The 27,857-nt window shown below is 31.2% G+C and overlaps 3 protein-coding genes across 9 annotated transcripts; 1 reads left to right on the forward strand and 2 right to left on the reverse strand.

Annotated features, from left to right (window-relative positions):
* Window positions 1–55: 55 nt before the first annotated feature.
* LOC127072222 (translation initiation factor IF-2, mitochondrial) lies at window positions 56–4,123 on the forward strand. Its single transcript, XM_051012484.1, has 12 exons — window positions 56–340; window positions 436–571; window positions 671–954; window positions 1,065–1,225; window positions 1,279–1,505; window positions 1,570–1,840; window positions 1,919–2,172; window positions 2,263–2,518; window positions 2,601–2,765; window positions 2,837–2,977; window positions 3,057–3,387; window positions 3,505–4,123. The coding sequence occupies exons 1-11, from the start codon at window positions 288–290 to the stop codon at window positions 3,227–3,229; spliced, it is 2,121 nt and encodes a 706-aa protein (XP_050868441.1). The 5' UTR covers window positions 56–287; the 3' UTR covers window positions 3,230–3,387; window positions 3,505–4,123.
* Window positions 3,387–21,800, reverse strand: LOC127072223 (uncharacterized). 6 transcript variants are annotated; one of them, XR_007785332.1, is made up of 8 exons: window positions 21,370–21,491; window positions 20,413–20,836; window positions 19,914–20,187; window positions 19,483–19,758; window positions 19,312–19,403; window positions 18,662–19,099; window positions 18,176–18,503; window positions 7,139–7,254 (listed from the first exon to the last, which is right to left on the reverse strand). XR_007785332.1 is itself a non-coding variant. In XM_051012486.1 (7 exons), exons 2-7 carry the CDS (start codon window positions 16,304–16,306, stop codon window positions 3,681–3,683), a joined length of 1,008 nt encoding a protein of 335 aa, XP_050868443.1. In that variant the 5' UTR covers window positions 16,307–16,401; window positions 18,176–18,488; the 3' UTR covers window positions 3,387–3,680. The 6 variants fall into 6 exon arrangements, 3 of the variants coding, with proteins under 3 accessions (XP_050868443.1, XP_050868442.1, XP_050868444.1); XR_007785331.1 differs by lacking the exons at window positions 7,139–7,254; window positions 21,370–21,491 and adding exons at window positions 16,306–16,729; window positions 21,678–21,800; XR_007785330.1 differs by lacking the exon at window positions 7,139–7,254 and adding an exon at window positions 16,306–16,729.
* Window positions 21,516–27,578, reverse strand: LOC127072225 (uncharacterized). 2 transcript variants are annotated; one of them, XR_007785333.1, is made up of 6 exons: window positions 27,147–27,578; window positions 24,280–24,601; window positions 23,038–23,271; window positions 22,705–22,940; window positions 22,313–22,613; window positions 21,516–21,884 (listed from the first exon to the last, which is right to left on the reverse strand). XR_007785333.1 is itself a non-coding variant. In XM_051012488.1 (5 exons), the coding sequence occupies exons 1-5, from the start codon at window positions 27,196–27,198 to the stop codon at window positions 22,387–22,389; spliced, it is 1,071 nt and encodes a 356-aa protein (XP_050868445.1). In that variant the 5' UTR covers window positions 27,199–27,578; the 3' UTR covers window positions 21,945–22,386. The 2 variants fall into 2 exon arrangements, 1 of the variants encoding a protein (XP_050868445.1); XM_051012488.1 differs by lacking the exon at window positions 21,516–21,884 and having other exon boundaries at window positions 21,945–22,613.
* Between the last annotated feature and the right edge of the window lie 279 nt (window positions 27,579–27,857).

The following is a 27,857-nucleotide window of genomic DNA, read 5'->3' on the forward strand; positions in this document are numbered from 1 at the left end:
CAATCATATATCAATATTGTAAGATTTGTACTGTGTAAATGTCACTAATTGCGATGGTGTATGTCATTTGTACTTTTTGATAGTTAATCTTTATATAACCTCTATCAATTTTTTTGCTGTATTAATATCACTTTTTTTAAATAATTTCATAACATTAATCTGCAACTTAATTTTATGTATATTTCTTGGTTTTCATGTTTTTTTAAATTTCTTCTAATTTTAATATCAAATCATTTCAATAAAGTACAAATAATGTCAGGATTTACATGTAACTATTTTAACCTAACATGAACACCACGAAAATGTTCACTACTTTAATTAAAACGTGTTCAAAATTCAGGTGTTTATTTATTTAATAAAAATTAATTTTTAATAAAACATTTATATCTGCATTTTATATTTCAATTATTCTTGTAATCGTATATTTATTTTCAGTGCATTAAAATATTGTAATAATATTGTAACACAAAAAAGATATCAAAAACATAATATAAGAAATTTAGCTGTTATCTATGTTCGATATGATTATTTACATACAACTCCTATAAATTTAGTCAAAAAAAGAACTAAGGTAATATTTCATTAATATTTTTTCTTTTTATTGTTAAGTAATTGTTATTGTTAACTTATTGTTAAGTAATAGTAAGATGCTATGAATGTTTTTATTTAGATTGAAGAAAAAATTCCAAAACAAACTAAAAAGAAAGGACCAGTGATAAATTTATGGCAATATATGGAAGTTATTGAACTGGCAAATATTACACAAAGAGATATAAATGATATTTTAACAGTTACATCCATTGTAGACAATAAGAAGACATATTCCATAGAAACGAAATTTGATGATATAAAAATATTATGTAATGTAGTACAAATGTTAGGTTTTCGTTATAATATTATCTCAAGACCAGACAAGGTAGAAAAGGATGAGGAAGATCATGATATAACTAAACGGTAAAAAAAAAATAAAGAATTAATATGGACGTATATATATATATATATATATATATATATACGTCGTATATATATATATATATATTATTCATTTTGTATATATCTGCTAGACCACCAGCGGATGAATCTATATTAATAAATCGACGTCCAGTGGTAACTATTATGGGACATGTAGATCATGGAAAAACAACTTTATTAGATGCATTAAGGAACACATCAGTTGTAGATACAGAATTTGGTGGAATTACTCAACATATCGGTGCTTTTAATGGTATGTAATAAAAATGTTTTCTATCATGGACTAAAGTTAAACTAATTTTTTAGTGGAATTAATTACTGGTGAAAAAATAACATTTCTGGATACTCCTGGTCATGCTGCTTTTACTTCCATGAGAGAAAGAGGAGCACGAGTAACTGATATTATAGTATTGGTAGTAGCAGCTGATGATGGAGTAATGGAACAAACTATACAAAGCATAAATATGGCAAAATCAACAAATGTACCGATTATTGTGGCCATTAATAAAATTGATAAACATAATGCTGACATTGTAAGTAAATTATAATCTTATTTTAATCGTGATTGAGTATATATAAAGTTGGAGAAATATTTAGATAAGGACACAGAAGATGTTACAACTAGAAGGTATAAATGTTGAACAACTTGGCGGTGAAGTTCAGTGTGTAAATATATCTGCTTTAAAAAAAACCAATTTGAATGCATTAATAGAAGCAATAGCACTACAGGCAGAAATAGTAGGATTGAAAGGTGATCCCACAGGATTAGTAGAAGGTGTAGTTATCGAATGTAGAAATGATAAAACTCGTGGGAAATTGTCAACGGCTCTTATTCAACGTGGAACCTTGAAAAAGAGTGCTATACTCGGTAATATCACGTTTTATATATATATATATATATAATTGTTAGGAAAAAAGTGAATTACATATTAAATTTATGTTTTAGTAAGTGGTACATCATGGGCAAAAGTAAGATCTATGTTCGATCATGCAGGAAAGCCTGTTATACAAGCTAGTTTATCTGATGCAATACAAATTATGGGTTGGAGAGAATTGCCTAATGTAGGTGATGAGATATTAGAGGTAAAGAGTGAACAAGAAGCTCATATGGTTATTAGATATAGACAGAAACAGATAAATGATATTAAAGCTGAAGAACATAAAGAAGGTGCAGAGAAAAAATTGCAGCAACATCTAATTGTAAGATTGTTTACATAAATATTATGTTGCTAATAATATTTTCTTGTATGCCTTTAACTTTATTCTGAGTTATTATATATTAATTGATAGGAATATAAAGAAAAATTACATAAAAAAAGAATACTGGGAAGAAGACGTATTTCCGAGCCTAAGAAAAAAGAAAGTATACCAGATCTTACTCCTGCATTCAATATCATAATAAAAACAGATGTTGCAGGATCCGTAGAAGCTATTTTAGACGTTATTGGTACTTATACTGAAGATGAAAAATGTCGTTTAAATGTTGTACATTATGGTGTTGGTCCTGTTGCAGAGTCTGATGTTGAATTAGCAGCTACTTTTGATGGTATGTATGTATATATATATATCTCACACAAATCATATTTGCAAATGTGGCATAATTGTATTAAAATGATATTATTTTTCAGCTGTTATTTATCAATTTAATGTAAATGTACCAAGCGAAATACAAAAGATGGCTAAAATAAAGGATATTACTATACGATCTTGTAACGTCATATACAAACTAATAGATGATATCAAGAATGAAATTAATATGAAACTTCCATTCGAAGATCGTGAAGAAATAATTGGTAAGATTATTAAAATAATAATTTCTTATTTTTTATAGATTTTACATTGCAAAAGTTTATACACATTAAAGGTCAAGCGGAAGTTCTGAAACAGTTTGACGTAACAGTAGAGAAGAAACGTGTCAGTATTGCTGGTTGTCAGTGTGTTGAAGGTATTCTTAAGAGAAACGGAATATATCATTTGATACGAAATGAAAATGTTATTTATACCGGTAAGTTGAAAAAGTATATATGACTTTTATTAAAAAATTGAAATAAAGATCACAGGTTGATCATTCATTTCTGTAACAGGAAAATTACTATCACTGCGACATCTAAAGAATGAAGTAGACTCGATTAAAAATGGTACAGAATGCGGCATTAGATTGGACAACAATTCTATAACATTTCAACCAGGGGATAAGATAATTTGTTTTAAACCGTACAAGGAAAAGCAATCAATCGAATGGAATGCTGGATTCTAAGCATATTTTAATGACTGTTCAATTACGTTGAAAATTGGCAATACTATATAAGCATTAAATAATACAAATTAAATAATAATAAAGAGATATACTTACGATTCCTAATTCCTCGTATTTTCGATTCTATAAGGAAAATTAATGAGCAATTTCATTTAAATGTAAGTACAGAATTCTTTATTATTGCCTTAAGACGAGACATCGATGTTTTCTGGTATGACAAACTTATACTGTGTCTAACGTGTCAAGTAATTTGTTATTATTCGATTAAATCATAGAATCGTACGAGAAAGGAATCTAACTGTATCCAATTGAAAAGAGTTTACTCGTGAGTTACATTAAATCAAGGTGAGGATAGAAATCATATAGCCAATACGAAATGTAACCTGGAAAATGAATAGTGCATTTCAATGATGAACCGAATGATAGATATTGATGGTACCGAGACACGATATTACGAAGCATAAGTTTCTCTAAATCGACGCTGAAGATGATGATACGCCGTTAAGACACCACGTTTCTTTTTTTGAAGGCGGCAGGGTGCCGATTCTTGATTGGCCTTCATGATTTTAATATCCAACGGTTCAATAGGAATATCGTTGTTCGGATGTACAAAGAATGCGATGGAATGACGACCACGACCGCAATGTTCCGGTACAACTACACGATGTCTCAAAGCTGGAAATTGATCGTTGGTCCATTTGGCCAATATGGTCCCTGTGTTAACCAAAATAGCTCCAGGAAGATGACCGACCCGTCTCCACTGATCTCCACGCGGTGTTTGTATTTCTAAGCCACCTTCGCAATCCTAAAGAATAAAAGAAAGAAGAAAACAAATTCAGAGGTCTATCCTATTTCCTAAGCGAATAAAAGATAATAAAGGTGATACAGAAAAAAGGTAGACGCGTTATATTTTCATAGATAGATTGACCTGACCATTGTGTTCAAGATCACGAGAACCTTTTATTATCTCTTTATGTAATAACTTGCTATCTTATAGAAGCGAGGCTGTACGCATACCTGTGCGAGCAGAGTGAAAGTGCCGTAATCGCAATGAGCTCCGCAACGCGTCACGCCTGGTACCGGTGCACCAAGTGGTGGATAGTAGAGAAGACGAAGAGTCGTTTCGTTACCAGTTCCCAGCATGTGCGCGTGCTTCGTGAGCAGGAAGTCGGGAGATTGCTCTAGGCCCACGGCCAGAGCCTATAAGGCACATATCAGATACATTGTCCTGCTATTTAGAAGCTCATTGTACTCTTCGCTGTAACGCAACCGAAGAAACCAATCGTATTAGACAGCTTTTTGTTTTCCTCGATTGATTGATTGGTTTATAGGGTTACTTACAGTTTTTCTAACATTGGCAAAACAAAACATCGTTATCACATTAAAGAAAAATAATCATTCTCTAAGCGTCTCTTGCATCGACACTATACAACAAAGTCGAGTTTAGCTAAACGATTAGTAACGAAATATTATTTCTAAACGGTATATTCTATTTCTTTCTCAATTATTCAAAAGTGAAGGATAATTACAGTTAACAGCATGGCAGAGAGTTGTTTGAAATCTCGAGCTAGTTCTTCGACTGCGGGCTTAAATCCGGGTACTTCATCTTGCGGTAACGCTCCTTTGTGGCCGGTGACGTTGTAAGCGTGACGAATTTCTTCTTCATCCGAGAATCTAATATTCGAAAGTAAAAATATGTCAGAATCAAAAGTTATGCGAATTTTACGGATCGAAGGAGAAAAAGAAAATCACGAATATTCGTTTCTATTATATCCTTCGCATTAATATACCGAGAGATAAGAAAATAGAAAACCGTCAAGAGATGTACCTTACGCGTTTTCATTATTCTTTTATCTTCGCAGAAATGCCTACATTTTTATATCAACTTTTTCAGAATTTTCAATTATTAAACGATCATTACAATGATCCAATATATCTACATCCACGGAGTTAACAAATTAGCTTTCTTTTTTTATTCCTTTTTATTTTTATTTTTATTTGTCTAATTAGTTCCTCGATTAATATTTTTCTTCTTACAGTACTTACAAGAGAAATAGTGAGATAAAAAAAGAGTAACAAATAATTACACGATGTAAGTGTAAATGATATACATTCCTAGCTTTTACGATCAATGAATCTTGGTCTTGTTTTTGTTGTTATTGACATTGTTGTTACTCTTTGTTTGTTTTCTTTTTCACTATTGATTCATACGCACCAAACCGTTTCACGTCGTACACCAATATCTATACTTACTTCTCCATTCCTGGCTTGACATATCCGTGATTAGTCGAAGGATCACGTTCGTACTTGCTTTTTGTTTCTTCTGACAATTCGGAAAACTCATCTAGTGCTCTGTACGCGGCCTTCAACTGCAATCACGCGAAAACGAAGAGAGGATTCTATAATCAATTGACGATCATATATTATATGGACGTACAATATAAATATATTATATCGAGTTGAAAGATTTGCGATCTTATTTTTTTTCTTTCTTTTTTGACTTTAAAAAGAAGAAAGAAAAGAAAACCGCGAGTCTTTCAAATTGTTCTTGTATGTAATACAAATTTCTTTCTTATCTTCAATACAAATTCATAGCTTAATTCGATGATTATTTATTTTAGTAAAGATTTATCTTTGACTTAAATGCATATAAATGTCGATACAGAGTTTGATATTAAATAAATTTTTCTTCAGAAAGGTGATCGATCCGATCACGAATCCATCGATATTTTGTTATCATTAAATGATGTTGTCAACAATGACAATAATAATAATAAACAATAAGCGAATAAAATACATGAAAAGTGGAATTATCGATTGTCATATATGTAAATACATAACGTGGTTTTAATCTCGAGAAAATTAGTAGGATCTCGAGAATGATCGATTGATCGATGATCGTCTTTAGCATCGACAATGCACGTATATATTGTTACTCTTTTCAGAGTTACGACAATTTATTTAACTAAAAAAACAAAAAAAATATATGTGTATGCATAATGAACTGTTGCATCACTATTGTGCAGGATAATAGCAAGTTCAAGTGGCGAGGTCGTTGTACATGCAATCTAAAAGACTTTTATCACGAGCCCTTGAAAACTTCGACGCTTCTCCACCGATACATAAGTATATGTCTACATTCATTTTATTAATATACCATCCTCTCCTATCAATATGATTCAACGTTTGCATGCTCATCGCCATGATAGCAAAATGTTTTTCACACTTTCTTAAGCTATACTGCATTGGAAAGATGATGAAAATAAATAAAGTTGTGATATGCATTACATAATAATCCTTGTTTGCTTTGTGTTATCTATTCTATATTAAATACATATACAAATACTAAAATTGACTTTTAAAGTTGATGTAAAAAAAATATAAAATTGTTAATCCTCTATAATGTTATGTAAATTAAAAATCATACGTTTATACGTACATACATATATACATATATATTTGTATTTTGTAAGTTATTTTTTGATTTTAATATCCAATTAATTATTTCTTTATATTCAACAATTTTTATGTTTTATACATCCATACATACATATATACATACGTACGTACGTATATATAAGATATTTTTCATATATATAATAGATTTTACTATAACTACTTTAAAGTGGCTATTATATTATATAACTTTATAATATTATAACTTACATTATTACAAAATTTATAATAAGTAATTACATGTATATAATATGTCATACTTAGTATGGTATAATTATACTAATATAAAGCTATATTTGTATATAATTATACATCATTTTTAAAATTATATTACTTTTGTATAGACGCTTTACATAAGAATTATAGAGGATTAACGAGAAAATACGAATTATTTAAGATTTATTTATTGTATTTACAGATAATTTCATTGATTAATAATGAATTCAGCAATACCTTACATTCTGGAATGCCATGATTAACGAGTAAAGCCAATCCTTTTTCCGATAACGCTCTTACTAATTTCGTGGCGACTTGCTTGACAACTCCTTTCTGAGGACTCCTTTCGGTCCCTGAAAATATAGAAAAATTTCTAATTATAAAAGATCGTACAGAAATATAAACACAATATGAAGGTTAAGTCGTTTATAATGATAAGAGTGATTCGTACGTACGAGAGAAAGAATAACGAGAATATTATTATTATTGTTATTATAGTTTTCTTATCTCTTACTACGCTATGTCACCGAACATAAACTTTGATCGTTCATTCAAGAAACGTTTCATCGATACGCCAACTGTACTGTCCCCCTCTGCGGAATAGATTTAAACAAGACCGCAAGTGGGTGACACAGATATTTTCTTGACAGACTTTCCGTTACCTCTCTTTCACAACATTTCTTTTTTATTTTTTATTCTTTTTAGTTTACTTTCAATATTACGAATGCTTTCTCTTTTTGTTTTTCGTCATCGATCATTGTTCCTGCATTCCTTTCAAATGTTATCAGACAAGAAAAAGAAAAAAAAGAGATATAAAAAAAAAAACTTTTTGGATTGTTCAATATCAAATAGCCAAGTGTATTAGAGAATATATTTTGCATTCTGTTTTATCCATTTAACATTGTAATTATCATGATCGTAAGACTAAGATCTCCAAAAAGTATCTATATAACCTCTTTCTGAAAGATAGGTAGATATAGATACCTATCTTTTACCTTGACCTCGACTTTAATAAATGTTCGAATGTAACGCTGTTAGAAGAGATAACGGCCTCCAGATTAATATGTTGAAACTGATTCACCACATCCTTGGACGATAGCAAGCCACTTCCTCAATCGACTTTGAATAAATAGACGAATGATCAAATCTAGAAAGTGTTTTTTTACTCATATCAAAAATAAAATATAAAATTTTCTCTCTTTTTCTCTGATTTGATAACTATCACGTTCGTTTTCGAAAATAATAAATTTAAATAAGGAAAAGAAAAAAACATACGAGATACATAAATATATTTACGAATGAAAAATCTTGTTTATCGTATAATAAATATTCAATTTATATCAAACTATCCGTAAAACATATATATGTATGTATGTATGTATGTATGTATGTATGTATGTGTGTGTGTGTAGATATCGTAGAATCATGTTGAGATAAAATGCATTTTTTCTTTTAATTAAAGAGGGCGTTGCAATTGCATATCGAATTTTGTTGCAGCAGGCGTCAGAAAAACAAATTTTGTATGCCACCTTCTAGGAAAAATGTTAACCTGATATATAACAATAAATAATTTATACAAATAACGAAATGTATATTGTTTAAAAATTTTGCAAGCACGTCTGTCTCATTGAACATTTTCTGTTAGATACATGAGTCGTTTTTTCAAGAACTTTTTTTCTTCCTTGTTTTTTTTTTGCGAGATTGAACGAATAGTAATCAACGATTTGCGATTCAAAATAATTAGTTAATTGTAGTAACCAATAGTTTATATTATTGTATTCTGGATGTAAACGACTCTTTTCATGAAATTATCGCTAATGAAAAAATTCTACAATGACTAAGTCACACGTGCCGAATGATATTTGCAAAGAAACGATAAATACACGAAACGATAAAGAAATAGAGAGAGAGAAAAAGAAAGAGAGAGAGAGAGAGAGAGAGAGAGAGAGAGAGAGAGAGAGAGAGAGAGAGAGAGAGAAGTATCAAATTAGATAAAACGATCCTATTAGTTTACTTAGCAAAACGTAAAGATGAAGTGAATTCATACGAATTGTTTAACAAATGATCGATATAACGAACTCTACCTACTTTCTTCAAATTCTCACGTATTTCGATAATGTGCTATAGTTAGATCCATTTAGAATAGAAATTACGACGCTCCTTTGCGATAGTTTTACGTTTACACATATGTAACCAAGATAAAAAAGAAAAAGAAAGTTATATTAAATTGACGTAATAGATTTTATCGCAAATATTTTTTTTTGCAAAATCTGAAAGATTATAGAAATACAATAGAAATCATTTATCAGTTGATCACAAAGATATCATGGAATTGTCTAGTTTTTATTCGATAGAGTATTGCGTTCAAAGTAATAATACTTAGAATTGTCCAATGACTCTTTTACAATAAATTTCCAATCAATCGATTTATTTCTCTGATTGTATTATTTATGTATCTATGTATGCACATATTTCTTTTTTAGATTTTATTACTAAACGATCATTACATATACACTTCTAAATGAATCATTTTATATAAAACTATCTCTTTTTTTCTTTTTTTTTTTTTACGAAAGATTTTAATGAATATGCGACGATATATCATCATATACTTCCACGAGAAGTGCAAGTATCTGGTTATTCAATGAATCGATTATGTACATAATATACAAATGTCTTATCATGCATACCTATATATATGTACAAATATCCATAGATACATATATCTCAATGTCGATAAATCATCGTTGTCATCGAGAGAAGTGTATCGTAGTAATGGATTGTAAATTATATAGAGCATATCCAAATACCAATCAAATCAATGATGCCGAGTATTTACTAATCCAATGATATTTATGCACACATACATACATACACACACACACAAAATGCTTTAATGGATATATATTGTAGTAATTGCAATATCATCATTCTTTCTTTTATGTATGATGTACATACGTACGTTATATATATATATATATATATATATATATATATATATTATACACATATATGTGCACACATACATATCAACCATATACGTATTGCGTGTGCTTTTAAAGTCAGCATCCGGTAACGGTACATGCGTTCGATCGTTATTGTATATATGTAGGTGTACTGAGCGAAAGTATGGAGAGAGGGATATATAGAGGGAAAGAGAGAAAGAGAGAGAGAGAGAGAGAGAGAGAAAGAGAACTGTCGACTGTCGGTACCAGGAGAAACCAGCGAAAATTTTCACTCGATCCTATGTATTTTCATTTAACATGAACTACAGAAATAATATTTTTTTTTATACACGTATACAAAGTTACGATGAGTATACAAGTTAATACGAAGAAAGAAAAAAATAAAGAAGAAGAAAAAAGAAAAGAATGCGACATGAAACATGTTCAATTAAGATATATTATTCAAAAGTAATATATGGAACTTTAATGTAATTATTGTGATTTTATCTTGCTAATACGTTAGATGGATTTAAAATAGAAAAAAGAAGAAAAAAAAAGAGAAAAAAAAGGAAGAAAACGTGAAAATGACAAGAATCTTAATCGACTTCAATCTAAATTACAACGATAAAATAAATAACGCGGATATACAGATGTTCTTATCTTCATCGATTTAACGATAACGATTTCGATATTCTTAAAACTTTTTTCTTTTATTCCTTCTTTTTTTTTTCAAGTGTAGGGACAATCCGTGTTTACTTTTAAGATGGCGACGATGATAACTGTAAGACGTTGTTGTTTCGTTATCAGAGATATTTCGTATTTGTGTTGAAAAAAATCATTTTTAACGATGTAACAATCTCTCTCTCTCTCTCTCTCTCTCTCTCTCTCTTTCTCTCTCTCTCTCTCTCTCTCTCTCTCTCTCTTTCTCTCACTTTCTCTCACTTTTCTCTCCCTCTCCCTCTCGCTCTCTAAGTATTCAATCGAGAGTAAAAAAGAAAAGAAATATCCAAATAATTTCCACGACGGCAAATTTATAAGCAATTTTATAAGTGGTCAAAGAGTTTAATCATTTATTTAATGCGATTTAATCAATCATAAGAATGGACTTTAACCTAAAAGAAAATACAATTTCGCTGATAATAAGCTCAAGATCGCAAAGTACGATAAATATTTACTGGGAAAAATGAGCCAATGACGTCGCTTATCGGCAAGGTTTCTTTTACGAGAATTCAACGCAACTTCGCACAATTCTTCTTATGCCTTGAGAGAATATTCCATCGACAATGACAACAAAATCAAATAACATTTTCTCTACAGAAATTTCATTTAAATAAAATAAAAAGAATGTATATTTCCCATAGACATGTGTACATATATGAAATTATACGATTTTCAAACGACGTAATTATCATGACGATTTACGAAGTACACACTTATACACGCTTACGTAAGTCACGACGTTGTAAAAGAAAAGAAAAAGTAAATAAATAAAAAAACAAAAAAATAGTAATAATAATACTTCTTCTACGTAAGTGGTTTTTTATATTGCATTTTTTAAAACAGAAGGATGGAAAAAAATCAATTAAATTCCGAAGGTCGATCAGAATCATTTTTATCTCTCAAATCATATTTATCTAAATCTTTCTCGCGACGGTGTTATTCTATGTACTATTAAATATGTTCCAGAAGGAGCATGAACATAATTCAATCGTGTAATTCCTTGCTCGTGGTCGGTGTCACGGCCGAGATATGAACGAGTCGTGAGAAACGATCGAATTTAAAAGGGAAGAAGAAGACGAAGAAGAAGAAAGAAATAAAGATAGAAATAATTTTTCTTTCGTCGAAGAATCTCGATTTGTTTTGATGATAATTGCATTTGCATTCTCAAAAAAATATCAAAATTTTTTTCTTTTATTCTTATTCCATATAAATATACGAAGCATATCGCGGTATATATATATAGTGTACTCGTGCACGTAATATATAGCGCGCGCGCATACACACACACACACACAACTACTACGTATCTCCTTTTTTCGTATACGAAGCCATCGCGTGTTTGTATTTTATTGTAGTATACATATATATTCTTTCTCAGTAGACAGAAGTCGTCGTTCACAATTCATAGACGATGAAACGGACGATCGATGCAACTGCCAAGAATATCTCCCACCTCTTCCCCCTATCTCTATAGCTATAAAGCACGACGATCTCTGCTTTTGATTTATCTCTTTCGGAGAAACTACATACGTCAAGCGAATTCTCCGATCTTATACACCTTTGCATTTCTCGACTCTTCGCATAACCCTTTGTTCTTAAAACTATGAAAGATTATATTCCTATTTTTTAAAATTTTATTGCGAACGAATTAACGATTTATAAGCTGAGCAACGAGATACTGATGTTTTACATTCCTAAAAAAAAAAAAAAAAAAAATAAAGGAAAAGAAAAAGTAACTGTAATGATTTATAAAAAACATAGATATAATTTTCTCTAGTCTTTTTCAATATTGTGTTTATCATCTTTATCATTCTTATCAATCTCATTATGAATATCTTGTGGAAACTTTGTCTGAATGCATTGACATCTCTTTCGTCGCTTATATACTCAGTTGGCACTATTTACTACAATTTTCTTTTATTTACGTCATAACTTGAATATACTATATATATATATATATATATATATGTATGTATGTATGTATATATATTTAATATGAATGTTAAGAAAAGGAAAAATTGTAATTGGTACAAAAATCATCGCTTGTAACGACGAAAACTTTTAACAAATACTTTCTTTGTTTTTCTTACTATTTTTCTTTCGGGTTTTTTTCAAACACGAATCGTCTCGTTAATGAGTTTTCATTGATCCAGGAATAAAGGGGGAGACTTTTGCAATAATAGAAAACGATGACAGTTTATTCACGTCATTGGCCATCAAAAGACGTCAACGTCGTGTAATACGCTTGCGCAAGTTAGAATTTTGCAACGTCTACCTACGATGCCTTCATTCCAAACAGGATAACACACGAACGTTTTGTGGATTCTCTATTGGATTGACTTATATATATATATGTATGTGTGTATGTATACGTTATTTTTTTTCGTGAATAAAAAACCGGTTCTAATGAAGAAATAATTATTTTTGAAATCGTGTTTTCGTGTATTTTAAAATAAGACGTATAAACGATTACATTCCTTTTCTTCTTCTGCTTCTCCTTCTTTTTCACATCCGTTTCGCAAAAGCGCGTCCTGTTTCTTTGCAAATGATAATGCACTGCCTGCACTTGGCGTCTTAGTTCGTAGTTGCCATAGATACACACATCTAATTACAGGTTTTTACATGAACGATGCATAGCGAGTACATATCTATGCATATTTAGACATAAATATATACGTAGAATCAATCGCGTTACATTAAAGTGGCCTTTAGATGACACTTGTCTCTTGTACTTTATACCAACGATCTTTCGTTATTATTATATTGATCTTCGATCATTTGTAAAAATATTCGAAATAATGTCATTTACTCGCAAAAACATGAACACAAAAGGTCGAATTTTTCAAGTTCATGCGTGTGAAATTTCTCTTTCTCTCTCTCTCTCTCTTTCTCTCTTTTTATTGTAAGACGGTAGGATAAGTATAAATATATGTTGCACGTTAGCTATATATAAAACTTACTATACATATATATACCGGTTTGACTGGAACTATACCATACCAGTTTTGGAGCATGCTTGTTCAGTCAACTTCGCGCGAGATTTACGCGATCATATGCAATCCTCGTGGGGTTCGTTTGTTCGTTTTCTCTTTATATAGCAGAAAAGAATTCACTAACGGAAAATTTCTAACTATGTACTCTTCATAATATTGAATTACTCGACGATCGATTACGTTGATTATTTTTTACAAAAACTACAAGAAGTCGGATCGTGAATTCTTTCTTACAGTTAAGTTTATAAGTATATCGTACGAGATTTATATGATTTTTGTATCATGAAGCATCTCTCTCTCTCTCTCTCTTTCTTCTTTTTCTTTTTTTTTTTTTAGTCAAAGTAACAACTTTCCATGGTCGGAATCGACAACACAAAGGAAACAGTCATGATACGTGATATCTTACTGTCGACGATGCGTGACGCACGTACATCACATGTCTTTTTCTACATACATATACTTCTATATGTATATACACATCTGACTCTCTCTCTCTCTCTCTCTTTGTTTTATATATTGTATTATTTTTCCTAATATGTGTTTAACGATTAACCTTTTTTTTTCGTATCAATGGCTAATAATTTTCGATAAAAAGTTTACTATTTTTCATATCATTTATAATTACGAATATTCTTTCCGTAAAAAAATTTTTTGTTTTTTAATTAAGAAAAGATTTAAAAAAAGAATAAAAGAAAATTAAGAAAAAACATAACGAGAAAAAATATTTCCTAATAGAAGTAAAATACTCTCAATAGGAGTTAATAAGGAATTTTCGCAGATTAAAACGTCATTTTTCTTAACATTATTCATCATCCCACGACATTGTTTTCTTTTACTGCAATTATACACTTAACTCATAACAATGAAATTGCCGCGATTATCCTCAACGAAAAGCTTCGAACGATCGAGAATACAACTAGTTTATTTCTATTATCGTTGCAATCGAATAAATAAATCGATTTCATGCGCTCTACTCAATACTCTGTAACCTAATTTTTCTTTGTATCTGCAAAAAAGAAGAAAATAAAAAACAAAATTAAAAAATAAAAAGTAATCTGATGTCATGTAGTTATAATATTATTAATATATAAAAAAAGATCAAATAATGAAAATATCATATTCTATATATATATATAAATATATATATAAAATACTATATTAAATATAACTTGTACATAAGAAACATGTAAACAATTTCGAGTATGAAGTAATAATTCATTTTTAGACGATAAAGTGAAATAAAATTAAACGTAAAATATAGATATATACATATGTATATAAGTATACGATGTTATCGAGAATTGAATAAAACGATATAGAAAAAAATAAGAAAAAAATGGAGTTATCGTTCAAGCAAAGATGGGAAGGATGATCGGATTTTTGAAAGAAAGTAAAAACGTAGTGGAACGAAATCGAGTTTGGTATATCATGATGGGACACCCTATATAAACGTTCGAGGGCGCCAAGGGAGGGTCCGCCCTTCTTTGTGAAAGGGGCTCTGACCTCGATGGCTCGTCGGGTTCGAAGTAGGCGCCTCCGACTATATACTCTCTGCAACTCGCTCTCTCAGGTTCTTGCTTCGAAACGAAGACGAAGACGTAGACGAAGAAGACGAAGAAACGAAGAAGCAAGCTGTTGGCTTCGTTTTATTCGGTTGCATGTCGCTCGTCGCTTTCTTTGCTCTTTGGCAGCTTGCCTGACCTCGTTGCCAAGCAACCATAAAACAAAGTGCGTCCCTTTTATCTTCGATTCTCGAATTTTTTTATCGATACATTTCGATAAATTGACGTTTTCAAAAAAACAAAAGAGAGAGAGAGAGAGAGAGAAAGAAAGAGATGTAGATATATACATATGTAGATGTTATCCAAAGAGTCACGTAGCAGCATCGTATCCAATAAGGAGAGGTTGTATGCAAATGATATAAAAAGGATAACGAGAAAGGAACAAAAAAAAAAGTAAAAAAGAAACATCTCGTTCTCTGATATAACCAGTTGCTCCAATGTACATATGTAAGTCGTTTGCTCGGCTACGTGACTCGTCTTTGAAAATGATATACATACGTACGTAGCTGTAATTATTCTCTAATGTTTCACTTTAATTTCATTGTACTTACGATTTGTACATAGCTGTTTTTTGATATACATATATACGTCATACATATATACATCCGTGTGTGTGTGTGTGTGTTGAAAAAACAAACCGAGATAACGTGTCTTAATAAGTTTGTCGAATTTTGTAAAAAAAAATATATATATGTACACACGCACACACACACTTAAGATTTCCTTATCGATTTCTACAATATAACTGGCAACAGAGATATATATTATTTACGCTATACGACACGCGTTAATAACGTGTATTGATAAATTATTTCACGAAATATATCGCGTTGGAAAAGACAAAACAGAGTAGGAAAAAAAATATTCGCACGTGTGCGCGCGCTCGTCAGCGACGTAGCGCGCTCCGAAGTTAAGTATAACATTCAAATTTGATATCGATTTCGCGCCATTCGTAACGTCGCGACTGACGACGTTAACCGACTTCGAGCGAAGAATTAATCGTACGATAGAGATGTTAGACGCTTCAAAATCGATCGTGATCTAATTGTAAAAATGATTAAGAAGAAGAATTATACGTTTGAGAGACTTACCCATATGAGCGAGGTCAATAATCGGCACTTCGCATTTGCTCAACAGAGTCTCACAAGTTTGGGTCACGATCGGTGCACTCGTACAGCAACTCATCTTCCCGGCCAGTTTCTTCTCCTTCCAAGATATTCGAATTTCTCCTCCTTGTCTCTCCTTTTCCTCTTCTTCCTTCTCTCAACCTTGTTCCGAAACTTTCCAAGAATGACAGTAAATTCGTGATCGTCTCGCGAAACGAGAAAACGCGCCTCTTATTATTTCTTTCTTTTCCTCTCTACACACGACCTCGACCAATAGCGTCGCACGTGAGAGAGAAGGATATATAGAAAGAGATAGAAGTACAGCAAGTAAAAGATGGATAGACAGATGGAAAGAGAGAGAGAGAGAGGGAGAGAGAGAAGCGCAGCGAGTAAGAGAGAGAGAAAGAGTAAACCTAACACACTTCACACTCTCAACTACCACGTGCACGAACTCGGCCAGACGAGTCGTCGTTCTGCGAAGCGTACGATATCGTTTCCTTCACTGGAATATCCAAGAAATCATGCTATAAGTGTCACTCCGTTACTTTTTTCGCGTTGCGTCGTTGGTAACTAACACGATGAAATTTGTCGCTTGAAACGAGCTTCTGAAAGAAGCGTGATGGAAATAGCGTAGATCTTTCTTTTCCTTTCCTGTTCCTGGACGGACGCGAAATATAACCCTTTAACGGTAACCATAAGAGACAAGTTTATTATGGGGCTGATGGTGGGGTAGATAAACGTGTATAAGACTGTGAACTTGTGGGCACATGCTACGACCAGTGAACGGTATTGCGTGGCGTGTGAGACAAGCACTCGTAGAAAATAAGAGAAAAATATGGGAAAAGAGAGGGGGAGAGAGACAGAGAGCGAGAGCGGGAAAAGGAAAAGTAAGGTAAGAAGAAAAAATAAAAAAGAGAGAGAAAGAGAGGGAGAGAGAGAAAGAGATACGCGACACGGTGTTACGCGAAAGAGCGAACACGCGAAGCTGACTAACGCGCGGATGTTCTCCGACTGAGGTCGTACTTCGTACGAACGGTGACGCGCGTCTGAATCCTTTCAACGAAGTTACCCGAGCGCGATCGGGGAGAGTCGAACGTTCCCGAATCGAGCCGAACTTCGCGATCCGCACAACGAGGAAACCTGTCCTTCGGAGGCACTACTTTATCGCTGCGCATGCGCAAATTCGAACAGGTTATTACAATGCCTCGGGTAATTTGAAATTTATATTAAAAAAAATATTTTCTTCTTCTCATTCTATATAATAATATGATTTTACGAATATTCTAGTCGTTTTTATTACTCCTACGAATATATTAATTCTTGTTATTAATTCTTGTCTGCGAATAATCAATTTTTGTTTATTATCGCGTATATGTATTATCGAAATTTTTAAATATCCGACAGGAACATTCTGAATAGATGCATGATTAAAATTCGATATTAGATATCTCAAATTTGATTACGATCACATTTTTCTTAATCTACATTTGAATATTTTTATGTAGATTGCAACTTAATACTCTTATCGCAAAAGGAATTGTGCTCGTTCTTAATGCGATTTTTAAATTTAGCAACATAGGATATTTCGAGCATCGTCTTATGGCGACGGGGAGTTTCAGCAATGCAAAACGTAGAGCAAGTCGTTCGAGCAAGCGTCGTCACAGTTCTATTAAAGTCGCGACTCGACGTAGAAATCCCATTTATGTACGTGCTACATTCCCTAATGGACTTTCCACTTATGCAAACAAAATCAAAATTCGACCTTCGATAATAGGAAGAAATAAATAATAATTGTGATGTACGTGCGCAAGGTGGTTAACGCCGACTCATATGTTGTATTTCGCATTTTGTCAAGAGCACCCATTCGTTTACTATACTATAATTAAAAGAAAAGAGAAAGAAAGAGAAAGAAGAAGAAAAGAAAAAAAGAGAAAAGGAAGGTACGTACCTGATAACCCAAAAGGATCGTCGCTATCAAAGGAAAATTCTTCCTGATGATATTTTCACAGTTCATGAGAACTCGGTTCTATCGAAATAATCCTTTTTCCTTAGATTCTTTACAAACCACCTCGTGCGATGCTTTGGACTGTACTGATCCAGTCGCGACGACTACGAAATTCAAATAGGGGATCCACTAGTCCCCCACCATCGCTTTGTCGACGATTATGCTTCCCACCTTTTAGACAACTTACCTCCAATCATAACAAATAATACTTGTATTTTGGATACCGGCATTCACACGGTATTCCACGCGTGACGAAATATTTTCCTCGTTTCTAGAAAACAGATTATTAGAAAAAATGTACTATCATTCTAGTGTAAGTCGTACCTTCGCTTACGTTATCGTGCGTATTAGTTTTTAATGTATGTAAGTACACACATTTAATAAATCATTTGGTAACATCTGCGTCAATATTCTTCCGATTATACATACCCATTCATATTTCGTGCTGCGGAGTATTTTTCAATTGCAATCTTAACGCGTAATCCTTCTTCAGTCGGTCATAATCTCTTCGCGTCTTTGTTCTCTCATTGTTCGCGCTTAGAAAAGTGCATATAATGAAATTAACAAATTCAACGAATTCGTTTGGTTAACAAACGTTTCCTTGATATCCTATGCTCCTCGTGAGTACTCGGTTTGATTCTCGCTACCTCAGAAGTTTCAATAGTGTATTCCATAGTAGGAGAACTACATCGGGAGGGAGAAGAATGCAAAGATTTTTGTCGACTTTTCTTTCTTCTTGTAGATCCGTTCTTTATAGGAGATAAACGTTTTATCTTTATTCCTTTTTGTCCAGACTTTGTTTTATCTCGTGGTACCGCTTTACAGACCGACGAAGTAATATAACGATCGTTTTTCTTCTTACTCGAGCTAAAACGATCAATAGTTAATTAACTATAAAGATATTAAAAGGAGTACAGAAGCAAATACAGGATATAGAAAGAAATCAAAAGGAAAACGAAAAAAGGAAACTCGAGCACTTTACCAATTTTCGTTGTTTCGAAAATTGTAAAATTTTGTACAAATTTATCCTTCGTGTAATGCAAAACAGCTTTTTCATGAAACTACGTGACTGTGCTCACCTATTCGTTTCTGAAAGGACACAGGTAGATCCGTCCATCGAGCTCAAAGAAGAGACAGGAAATCGAATTCTTTCAGAAATTCTATCGATCATCTACATATAAATATAAATCCTTAAGACATTATCGAATGATCGTATCGGTCGTATCGATGATGTATCTTTGTTTACGTACTCTTGCTATCAAAAAAGCTAATAGAGCTTGCGTGACGATCAATGTAGTAGTCATGACATATGCTATCACGACGATCCTAATTATAACTGGACTGATAACTTCCGCACAACCATTTTCATTGATACTTTTAATATCCTTATCCATCATCTCGGCGTGTACGCATGGAGTCATCGAACGTAAGCTACAACAACTAAATGGTACTCCACGATCTCGAAATTCTTCGTCGGAGATTCCGTTATCATAAATCATTTCGTCACGTGGCGCATAATCCGCCATCTAAAGAACAAGTATAACATATCATGTCTGTTTTTACATTTTTAACAATTAACATATATCAAATATTAAATATAAAATAAGGTAAACATGGGAGAGGGAGGGAGTGAGAGAGAGAGAGAGAGAGAGAGAGAGAGAGAGAGAGATCCCTATCCTACCTGCCAATCGAAAAGAAACCAATCGGTGTAAGAAGTATGGCCGCAACATTGGAACACGAATTGTAACTCGTCTATCGCATATTTGTACGACGCCATGTTAACGTAAAGATGCATCGAAGCGTTGAATAAATTTACAAGAGTTTTCTGTTTTACGCTAATATGATATCCGATGGAGATCAGGGTCACGATGTTTAGAAGAACGCACATCGTTATTACAAATAAAAGGCATTTAAATAGTTTCTTAAGTTTCGAGCAACATAGCGACATTTTGTATCTGAAATAATTATATTACACGATACGCATATATTTATATTTATATGTATATGTGTGTATAAAGATCTAAAATTATAAGGATACTATAGGGATATCTAATATACCAAAGTAATCGCGTAAATACATTGCGATATTTTATGCGAAAAATAATATGTACTTGTGTCTAACAAATTTTCAAAGGACAAAATAAATGTAAACGTTAGAAATATTATACGTATCAACATACTTGCGTATAATACGAACAGCTAACATAGCTGTTGGCAAACCAACGATAATGTCGAGCAAGGTGAGAACAACAGGACGTAAACCACCAGCGAATCGAATCACTTGCCATTCAGCTATTATCTCCAGTAACAACATGAAAAAGCGTTTTATTTCGAAGATAGCTAAGGTGAGGGAAACGCCGTAAACGAATTTCCCCTCCCAGCCACAATTACAAGCGATTGTTTTGTTTCTTCTCTTCTTAAATATTATCGGATCGGGACGATCGCAGTCACAGTTCAACGGAGTCTTCGACATTCAACAATGATTCGTTCCACGGCTTATTAGATCTCTTCTGATTTTGTAAATTTTCTTATAATCGATATTAACGCAATTAATCTTATCCCGTATCACTCGTACTTTTTGATAATCATGGAAATAGATATTACCTACAAACGAAACAGAAAGAAACGAAGTGAATATTATAACGCAGTATTATAGATATATAGATCTGAAATGTAATATTGAGTTAGCCAATAAGTTATGTCGACATTTATTAGTTTGTTAAATAAGCGTATATAGAGATATTGTATATAACATATCAATATTGATTTGGTTAACGATAAATGAATAATTATTAGTAAGTAATACCGATAATTTACGATATTTCAATATAAACAATAAATGTCGTACATTATTTGTTTATTAAAAATATTGATATTACTTATTGACCAAGTCAATACAATTAATCGTATCGTGACCGTAATTAATGGATCGTATAAATGGAGCGTCGAAGTTGCTTTGAATTATACGCACATATGAGAATATATAGGAATATTTAGAAGCTTGTGTTTTAATAAAAATATTGTAAACGTTATTAAAAATGATATATAAGGGCCATAAACCATTTTTGGGTACAGAATATTTTTCAAGCTAAATTTATTCGTATTAAAAACTTTTGTATAATATCGTTAGGAATTACCTTGACAAAACAAAAGCGCTAGACTCTTCGGATATTTTTATCGGTCATGCGAGTTTGTTTTCCTTCGATCGATCTCCGTAAGACGGCAGTTTATCTCTCGTGAAGAAGAAGTAAAAAAAAAAAAAAAAGGAACAGAAAAAAGTCTCGTTTACAAATTTTACTCACGATGTGATATGACGTATCACTCGTCCCGGTGAAATTAACAAAAAACTGTTAAAAGAAAATGGACAGATACATAGGTGTAGTGACGTCATAGTTAAATGTTCGACAAAATTATCGAAGGTCGTGTTAGATATAGGAGTACTTACTGAATTAATAGAATTGCGAAAAGAAATTAGGTTCTTTCGAAATTACGATATGCAATAAGGAAAGGAACTTTAAATGCTTCTGGTAGAATGTCAACGTAAAACGTATCTTGTCGATACAAGCTCTTTTCTCTCTTTCTTCTTCTTTTTCTTCTGCTTCTGTCTTTTATTACTTTTGCTTGCGTAGCCTTTCAAAGTCGATTGGGTTCTCTGGATACGTGAAATTGATTTAAATTATTATCTTATAGAAAGAAATATATCCGATATTGATTTTCATAATGTATAGTAACGAAATATACATACATTATATTATATAAATATAAAAATTTATATTATATTATATATATAAAAAATATTTATATTATATTATATATATATATAAAATATTATATATTAATTTAACAAAATATTATTTCGCTTTGTTATCCCTTTTGATCTTGTTAAAAATTACATAATAGTATGTAGGAACGTTATCTGATACTATTATACATACATAGCTCGATACGAATGACATCATATCTGAACTATATAATTGCATATTTGTTTAAAGTACATATTCACTTCATTTCTAAATGAAATGAAAGTAATAATTAATTTGTAATATAATATTCCGATTAGCTCTAAGAGACTCAATTTACCTTATGATTAAATATTCGATGATATCTTTTACATAATGACAGTTAATTATTTTTTTTCTTTTTAATTTACACATTCATTTGACGTTATATCGATATATGTTAACGTGCGATTGTTTTACGCCGAACGACCAATAAGCAAGAAACGGAAAGTGTTCGGTTAAATATATAGCCAATCGCATTTGACTGTTGAAGAACTTGCGAAATATAACGGACCACCAATAGTTGGTTGCAATCAGGTATCGATGTACAAATAGTTGCAGGTTAAAAATGAATTTACTATATTGCGGCATGCTTTGATAATCTAAAAACAGAAAAAAAATATATATATAAGATAATCGTTGATTTATTATTTTCCATAAATTCACGATAATCACTATGAAATCAGAACTTACCTATATTAATAGAATGATTATTATTAGTAGCGACTGACGAAGCTAAGTGTAGAGTGAACGCAGTGAACGCATGTGGATCCAAATATGGATTAACGGGCCAAAGTCCTTTCAAAAGGACATGCCCCATATCGTTGAAAATTTTCTTACTATTAACTAATGAAGGCAAGAATATTTCATCTAAAATCTTCGAACAAAGTACACGTGTTTCTTCGACCGTTTCCATGCAGAGATTGTATCTGAAAAATGACGTATTCCGTGAATTTTTATTTTATTTTATTTTTGCTTATTTACCTCTTTTTATTTTTCAAGAATTAATAATTAATTTATACGAACTTGTCTTCCATTCCAAGGGCACAGCCGATCACTCGCCAAAAATGTACGAGACCATCCATTTCCTCATCAGTCGTATATATACCAAGTTCTTTGGTACCGAGCAATATAAACCCAATGAATCCAAACTGAGCTAAGGCCATGTCAGTTTGCGAAGCTTTACGTATGCCAGCGTTGAAACTTCTATGAAAGGCAACGCAATGTTTCTTCCTAACGATTTTTAAAGACTGAAGAAATCTGTAATGTGTGTTTGATGAATTTATAAATCATCAAGATTTCATATATATTTTTCTCTATTTAAAAGATGTATCAGAACGAGTTGTTGATTGTTGATCCTGCATATTAAGAGGACATAAATTATTGGAAACAAAAAATCTCGTTCTTATTAAAAAAAAATCTTCGCGAAGCGAATTTACATATTATTTTTTTGTTGTCGCAAAAAACAAAATAAAAACGCAAAGAAAAAAAAACTTATTACTAAAATAACATAAGGAAATTTTTTGCATAACATATGTATACATTTTCATGCGAATAACATAGGTAAGCATATTTTGTCGTAATCATCTATAAAAAAAAAAGAGAAAAGCAAAAAAAAGATAAAAAAAACTAGAATATGTGTGACGTAAACCGATGATTGCGCAGTTGAATGACTACACCGTCTGTTCAAAAAGTTCCGAGACTGGATTAATAAAAAATAGAAAAACGTTAAGATGCTGGTTTCAATGGTTCAGATGTTCTATATAGACTTCCCACACTTGAGTACAATGCATAGAATGCCATATAGAAACCATATGAAACTATCAGAAAAGTTCTTCTTGGAGATGTTTTATTCGCGTGTCACGAATTTCTTTTTGCTACATGACAATGCGCCCGCTCACACAACTACAGTTGTAGTGATTTCTATCGAAAAAATAAGTGCCAGTTCTCAATCACCTTCCATATTCACACGATTTGATGCCGAGTGACTTTTTTTTTATTCTCGAAAATAAAAATTCATACGAAGGATCAACCCTTTGTCGACAAAGTAATCGACATTCAAGCCACTGTGACACGTGAGTTGAGGAAAAGTTCTTCAAAGAATAGGAGAAGACTATGTAAAACACCTGAATCATTGAAACCATCATCTTAACATTTTTTCTTAACTCTATTTTTTATTAATCCATTCTCGGAACGTTTTGGACAGACGGTGTATAATTAATTCTAATTGAACGGATTAATTAAAGTTTATAAAATATTTGGACTTACTCTTTTTGTTTTTCGGGTTCCTTTTCGTACCACACAAATGTATGAAATATAGTTGAAACATATCTTTGAAATGCTGTACACGGTATGTTACTTTGTTTGGTGAATACTATTACATCAACAATAGTAGGTACTGCGAAAAGAGTTAGTAATCCTGACAACTTAGCGATCATCATCGTGAAGACGTTATTGTAAAAAGCTTGTTGGCCTAAACGAAACCTTTCCGGATCGTAAAAGGATGGTAAGTCAATATCCAATGAATCTGTATGAACCGATGCATTTCGTCCATCATTAAGAAGATTTTGCAATCTTTTTTTCACGGAATCTAAACAAATAATACATAATAAAATTATATGGATTATCTTTCTTTCTCTCTCTCTCTCTCTTTCTCCCTATCTATCTTTCTTTGTCTTTTTGTATGATAAAAAAATAACAAAAAAGAAAAAAGAAATATCGACATTGAAACTTTTTTATTTTTATATCCGCAAGATCGTATAATTTATAAGAATGCATTGTGTCTATTATACTTTCTCATAGTTTACAGAATGAATCGTACGTAGTATTTACGTGCGATGATAAAATTCAATAAAAGCTCTATGTTCATTTTGTATGCGAGACGTTTAAACGTGGCTACATTTGTGTAATGGACGCTCGAGGAATGAACAAATCGACTCGTGCGGCATCCATAATCGGACATGATCGTATAGGAAATACATAAGGTGTAATACATGGTAGCTAATTATATGCCTGTACGACACAACCAAAATAATTTGATCTGTTCGATCAGGTATCTAAATACATATGTACCGTAATGTGTTTTCGTTGTTTTTGACAATAACCCTTTTCTTTCTTTTTTTCTTTTTTTTATTCAAATGAGGACACGTATCCTCCTTTCACACAGTATAATAGAAGTATCATTATCGTCATCATTACATCATAACATAAGATCGATGTTACAAAAGACCATTATTGTAGTTATTAGTATTATTATTATTTGTATATAGATATTTGTATATAGATTATTATTATTTTTGTATATAGATGTATATAGATATTTGTGCCAATTAATAATATCAATAAAAATTTTATGATATTCTGTTTATTTTTTTATTGTAAAAATATCAAATGGTTAATAATGAATTTATTGAATAATATTATAATAGTATCGTTTTCCTTGTCACTCATCGATATCATTATTATATAATAATCATTTAATAATTAAATTTCGCTTCTAACATCCACTGTTTCGTTCATACTGTGAATCATGTCGTAACTTTTTATCTCTTTGAATGTATGTTTCTTTACGAATGTATTTCGTAATATCTAATTTTCTAAATTTATATTTCTCAATAGAATTCAGTGTCTCGCAAGATCTTTCTTTTTTTATATTCTTTGTTAACAAAGAAATAATTGTTTCTCTTATTGATTGTACTATTTCGTGCAAACATATTACGTAAGTCTTCGCTTATATTTTTCAACATTTATTTAAACGTATTGCTTACTTTGTTATCATCCGTTGATACAGTAATTTAACCATCTCATTTTTTTTATCTTTTTAATCATCGATTAATTTTTCTTTCTTATTTTTATATTCTTATTTTTTTTGTGTGTTTTAATATTACTTTACAAGTCCTATTTAGATTATTCTTTAATGAATAGAAATTTTTTCTTTTTTGTTTTTTTTTTTTTTTTTGTTAGAGCACATACGTTCTCTTTCTGACAACACCCGTTGGCGAGACATATGATTTTTTTTTTCTTTCTCACAAAATATATTCCAAATGACGATAATAGAATAAAGATATTTTCAATAAATATGATTTAAAAATAACGAGCATCCCTATTTGGATAAATAAAAGATTATTTTGGAGATATAAATTCAAGAAAAAAGCAATGCATAATTGTACATAGGAGTAAAAATTATTATAACAGTTTGCTTAAAAAATTTGAGATAATCGGGATGAAATATTGAAAAAATAAATGAAAATAATATTATTCTGAAAACACTTTCTCTTTGGTCGGTGAAATTATCGAAAGTAAAACTGAAATGAGATTCACCTACGCAACGTTCAACGAATGTTACTAACAATAATGCAATCCTACGTTTAACTAATAGAAAGATATTCAACGCACATAGTTAAGTTTTAAAATATAAGTCAAGGTAATGTAACTTCGTTTCACTCGCACTTTCATCTAGCGAATAAGCCTCGTGTGCGTTTATAATCAAATACGAAAATAACAGTATCCAATTTTCTTTTTCAGAAATATTACACGAATATTTGAACAAAAATTTCTTTCGCAATTTTACTTATCATCTTAATGTTAATTACTTTAACGTTAATTATACAGTATGTCAAGGATCAATCGTTTATCATTACTTTAATCGTTCGAATGCTAGACAGAAGAATATATTAAAATAAATATTTTCATTAGACTATTTAAAATGTTCCCAAACCAGCGAATTCTTTTCGTTACAATATCTTATATAGTAAAAGTCTGATTACTATCTTTTTATAGATTTTCCAGTTCTGCGTATTCTACCAATCTTTAACGAAATATCTGCATTTCACATATTTTGTAATTTTACTAGAAAAAAAGAAATAACGATAAAGTTTGAAATATAATAGGGTTAATAAAGATATGAAAAATAATTTTTGTTATCAATAACAAGACATTACATCATGTTCCATCTTCTTTATCAAACATAATATATGTATCTGTGTAATTATCATTTAACTTTTTTTTAATGTAATCTTTAATATAATTTAATTTTTTATTTGAATTTATCAATTTTAATATAATTTAAATTTTTATTTAAATTTATCAATTTTAATTTAATTGAAATTCTTATTTGAATTTATCAATTTCCTCACCTGATATTTCATTTTCGTTCTTCTTATAAATCTTTTTATTACTGTTGTACATTTTCTCTCAAAAAGAAAATGGCACTAACTAACTGTTCCAAAGGCACTCTACCGACTACAAGAAATTTCTTTGATTACCAGCACAATATAAACGCTAACACTTATTTACACTCTCCAATTTATACATTTGCAATAACAATTTTTCCTTATGTATTAAAAATACGTTGGGAACAAATGATTCGTCATTACGCATCATATATCACAAAACTTTTGTACACAGTTCTCTTTTCAATCTGAACTTCTACTGTAAAGCCAATCTGCTCTCTTACGTTTAGAAGGACGTAGAGAAGTGGGGATCGAGAATCTACTTCTTTGTACATCCTTACAGAAAGTTGTTCTCGACTTTCTCCCACTTCGTTCATTTTCTCCTTCCACTAGACTCGGCATACTCGACACATTTGAATGTACATTATCTATCAACATAGAGAATTTATTACAATGCTGACTTATGACATTTTCTAAATAAAAACTTTTAAGTAAGCATTTTTTAAAAATCGATTTTATCCTAAATCGTTATAAATTCGTGTTTAATTTAATTTATATTCAAAAAGTAAAAAATAAAATTAAATAAAAAAAAATCCATTACAACTGTTACTCACTTAAATATAATGAATAAAAATGGTTCATTAAATCACGATGAATAGGATCCACTTGATGATG

Source organism: Vespula vulgaris, chromosome 24 (genome assembly GCF_905475345.1).
Source record: "Vespula vulgaris chromosome 24, iyVesVulg1.1, whole genome shotgun sequence".
Taxonomy (NCBI): Eukaryota; Metazoa; Arthropoda; class Insecta; order Hymenoptera; family Vespidae; genus Vespula; species Vespula vulgaris.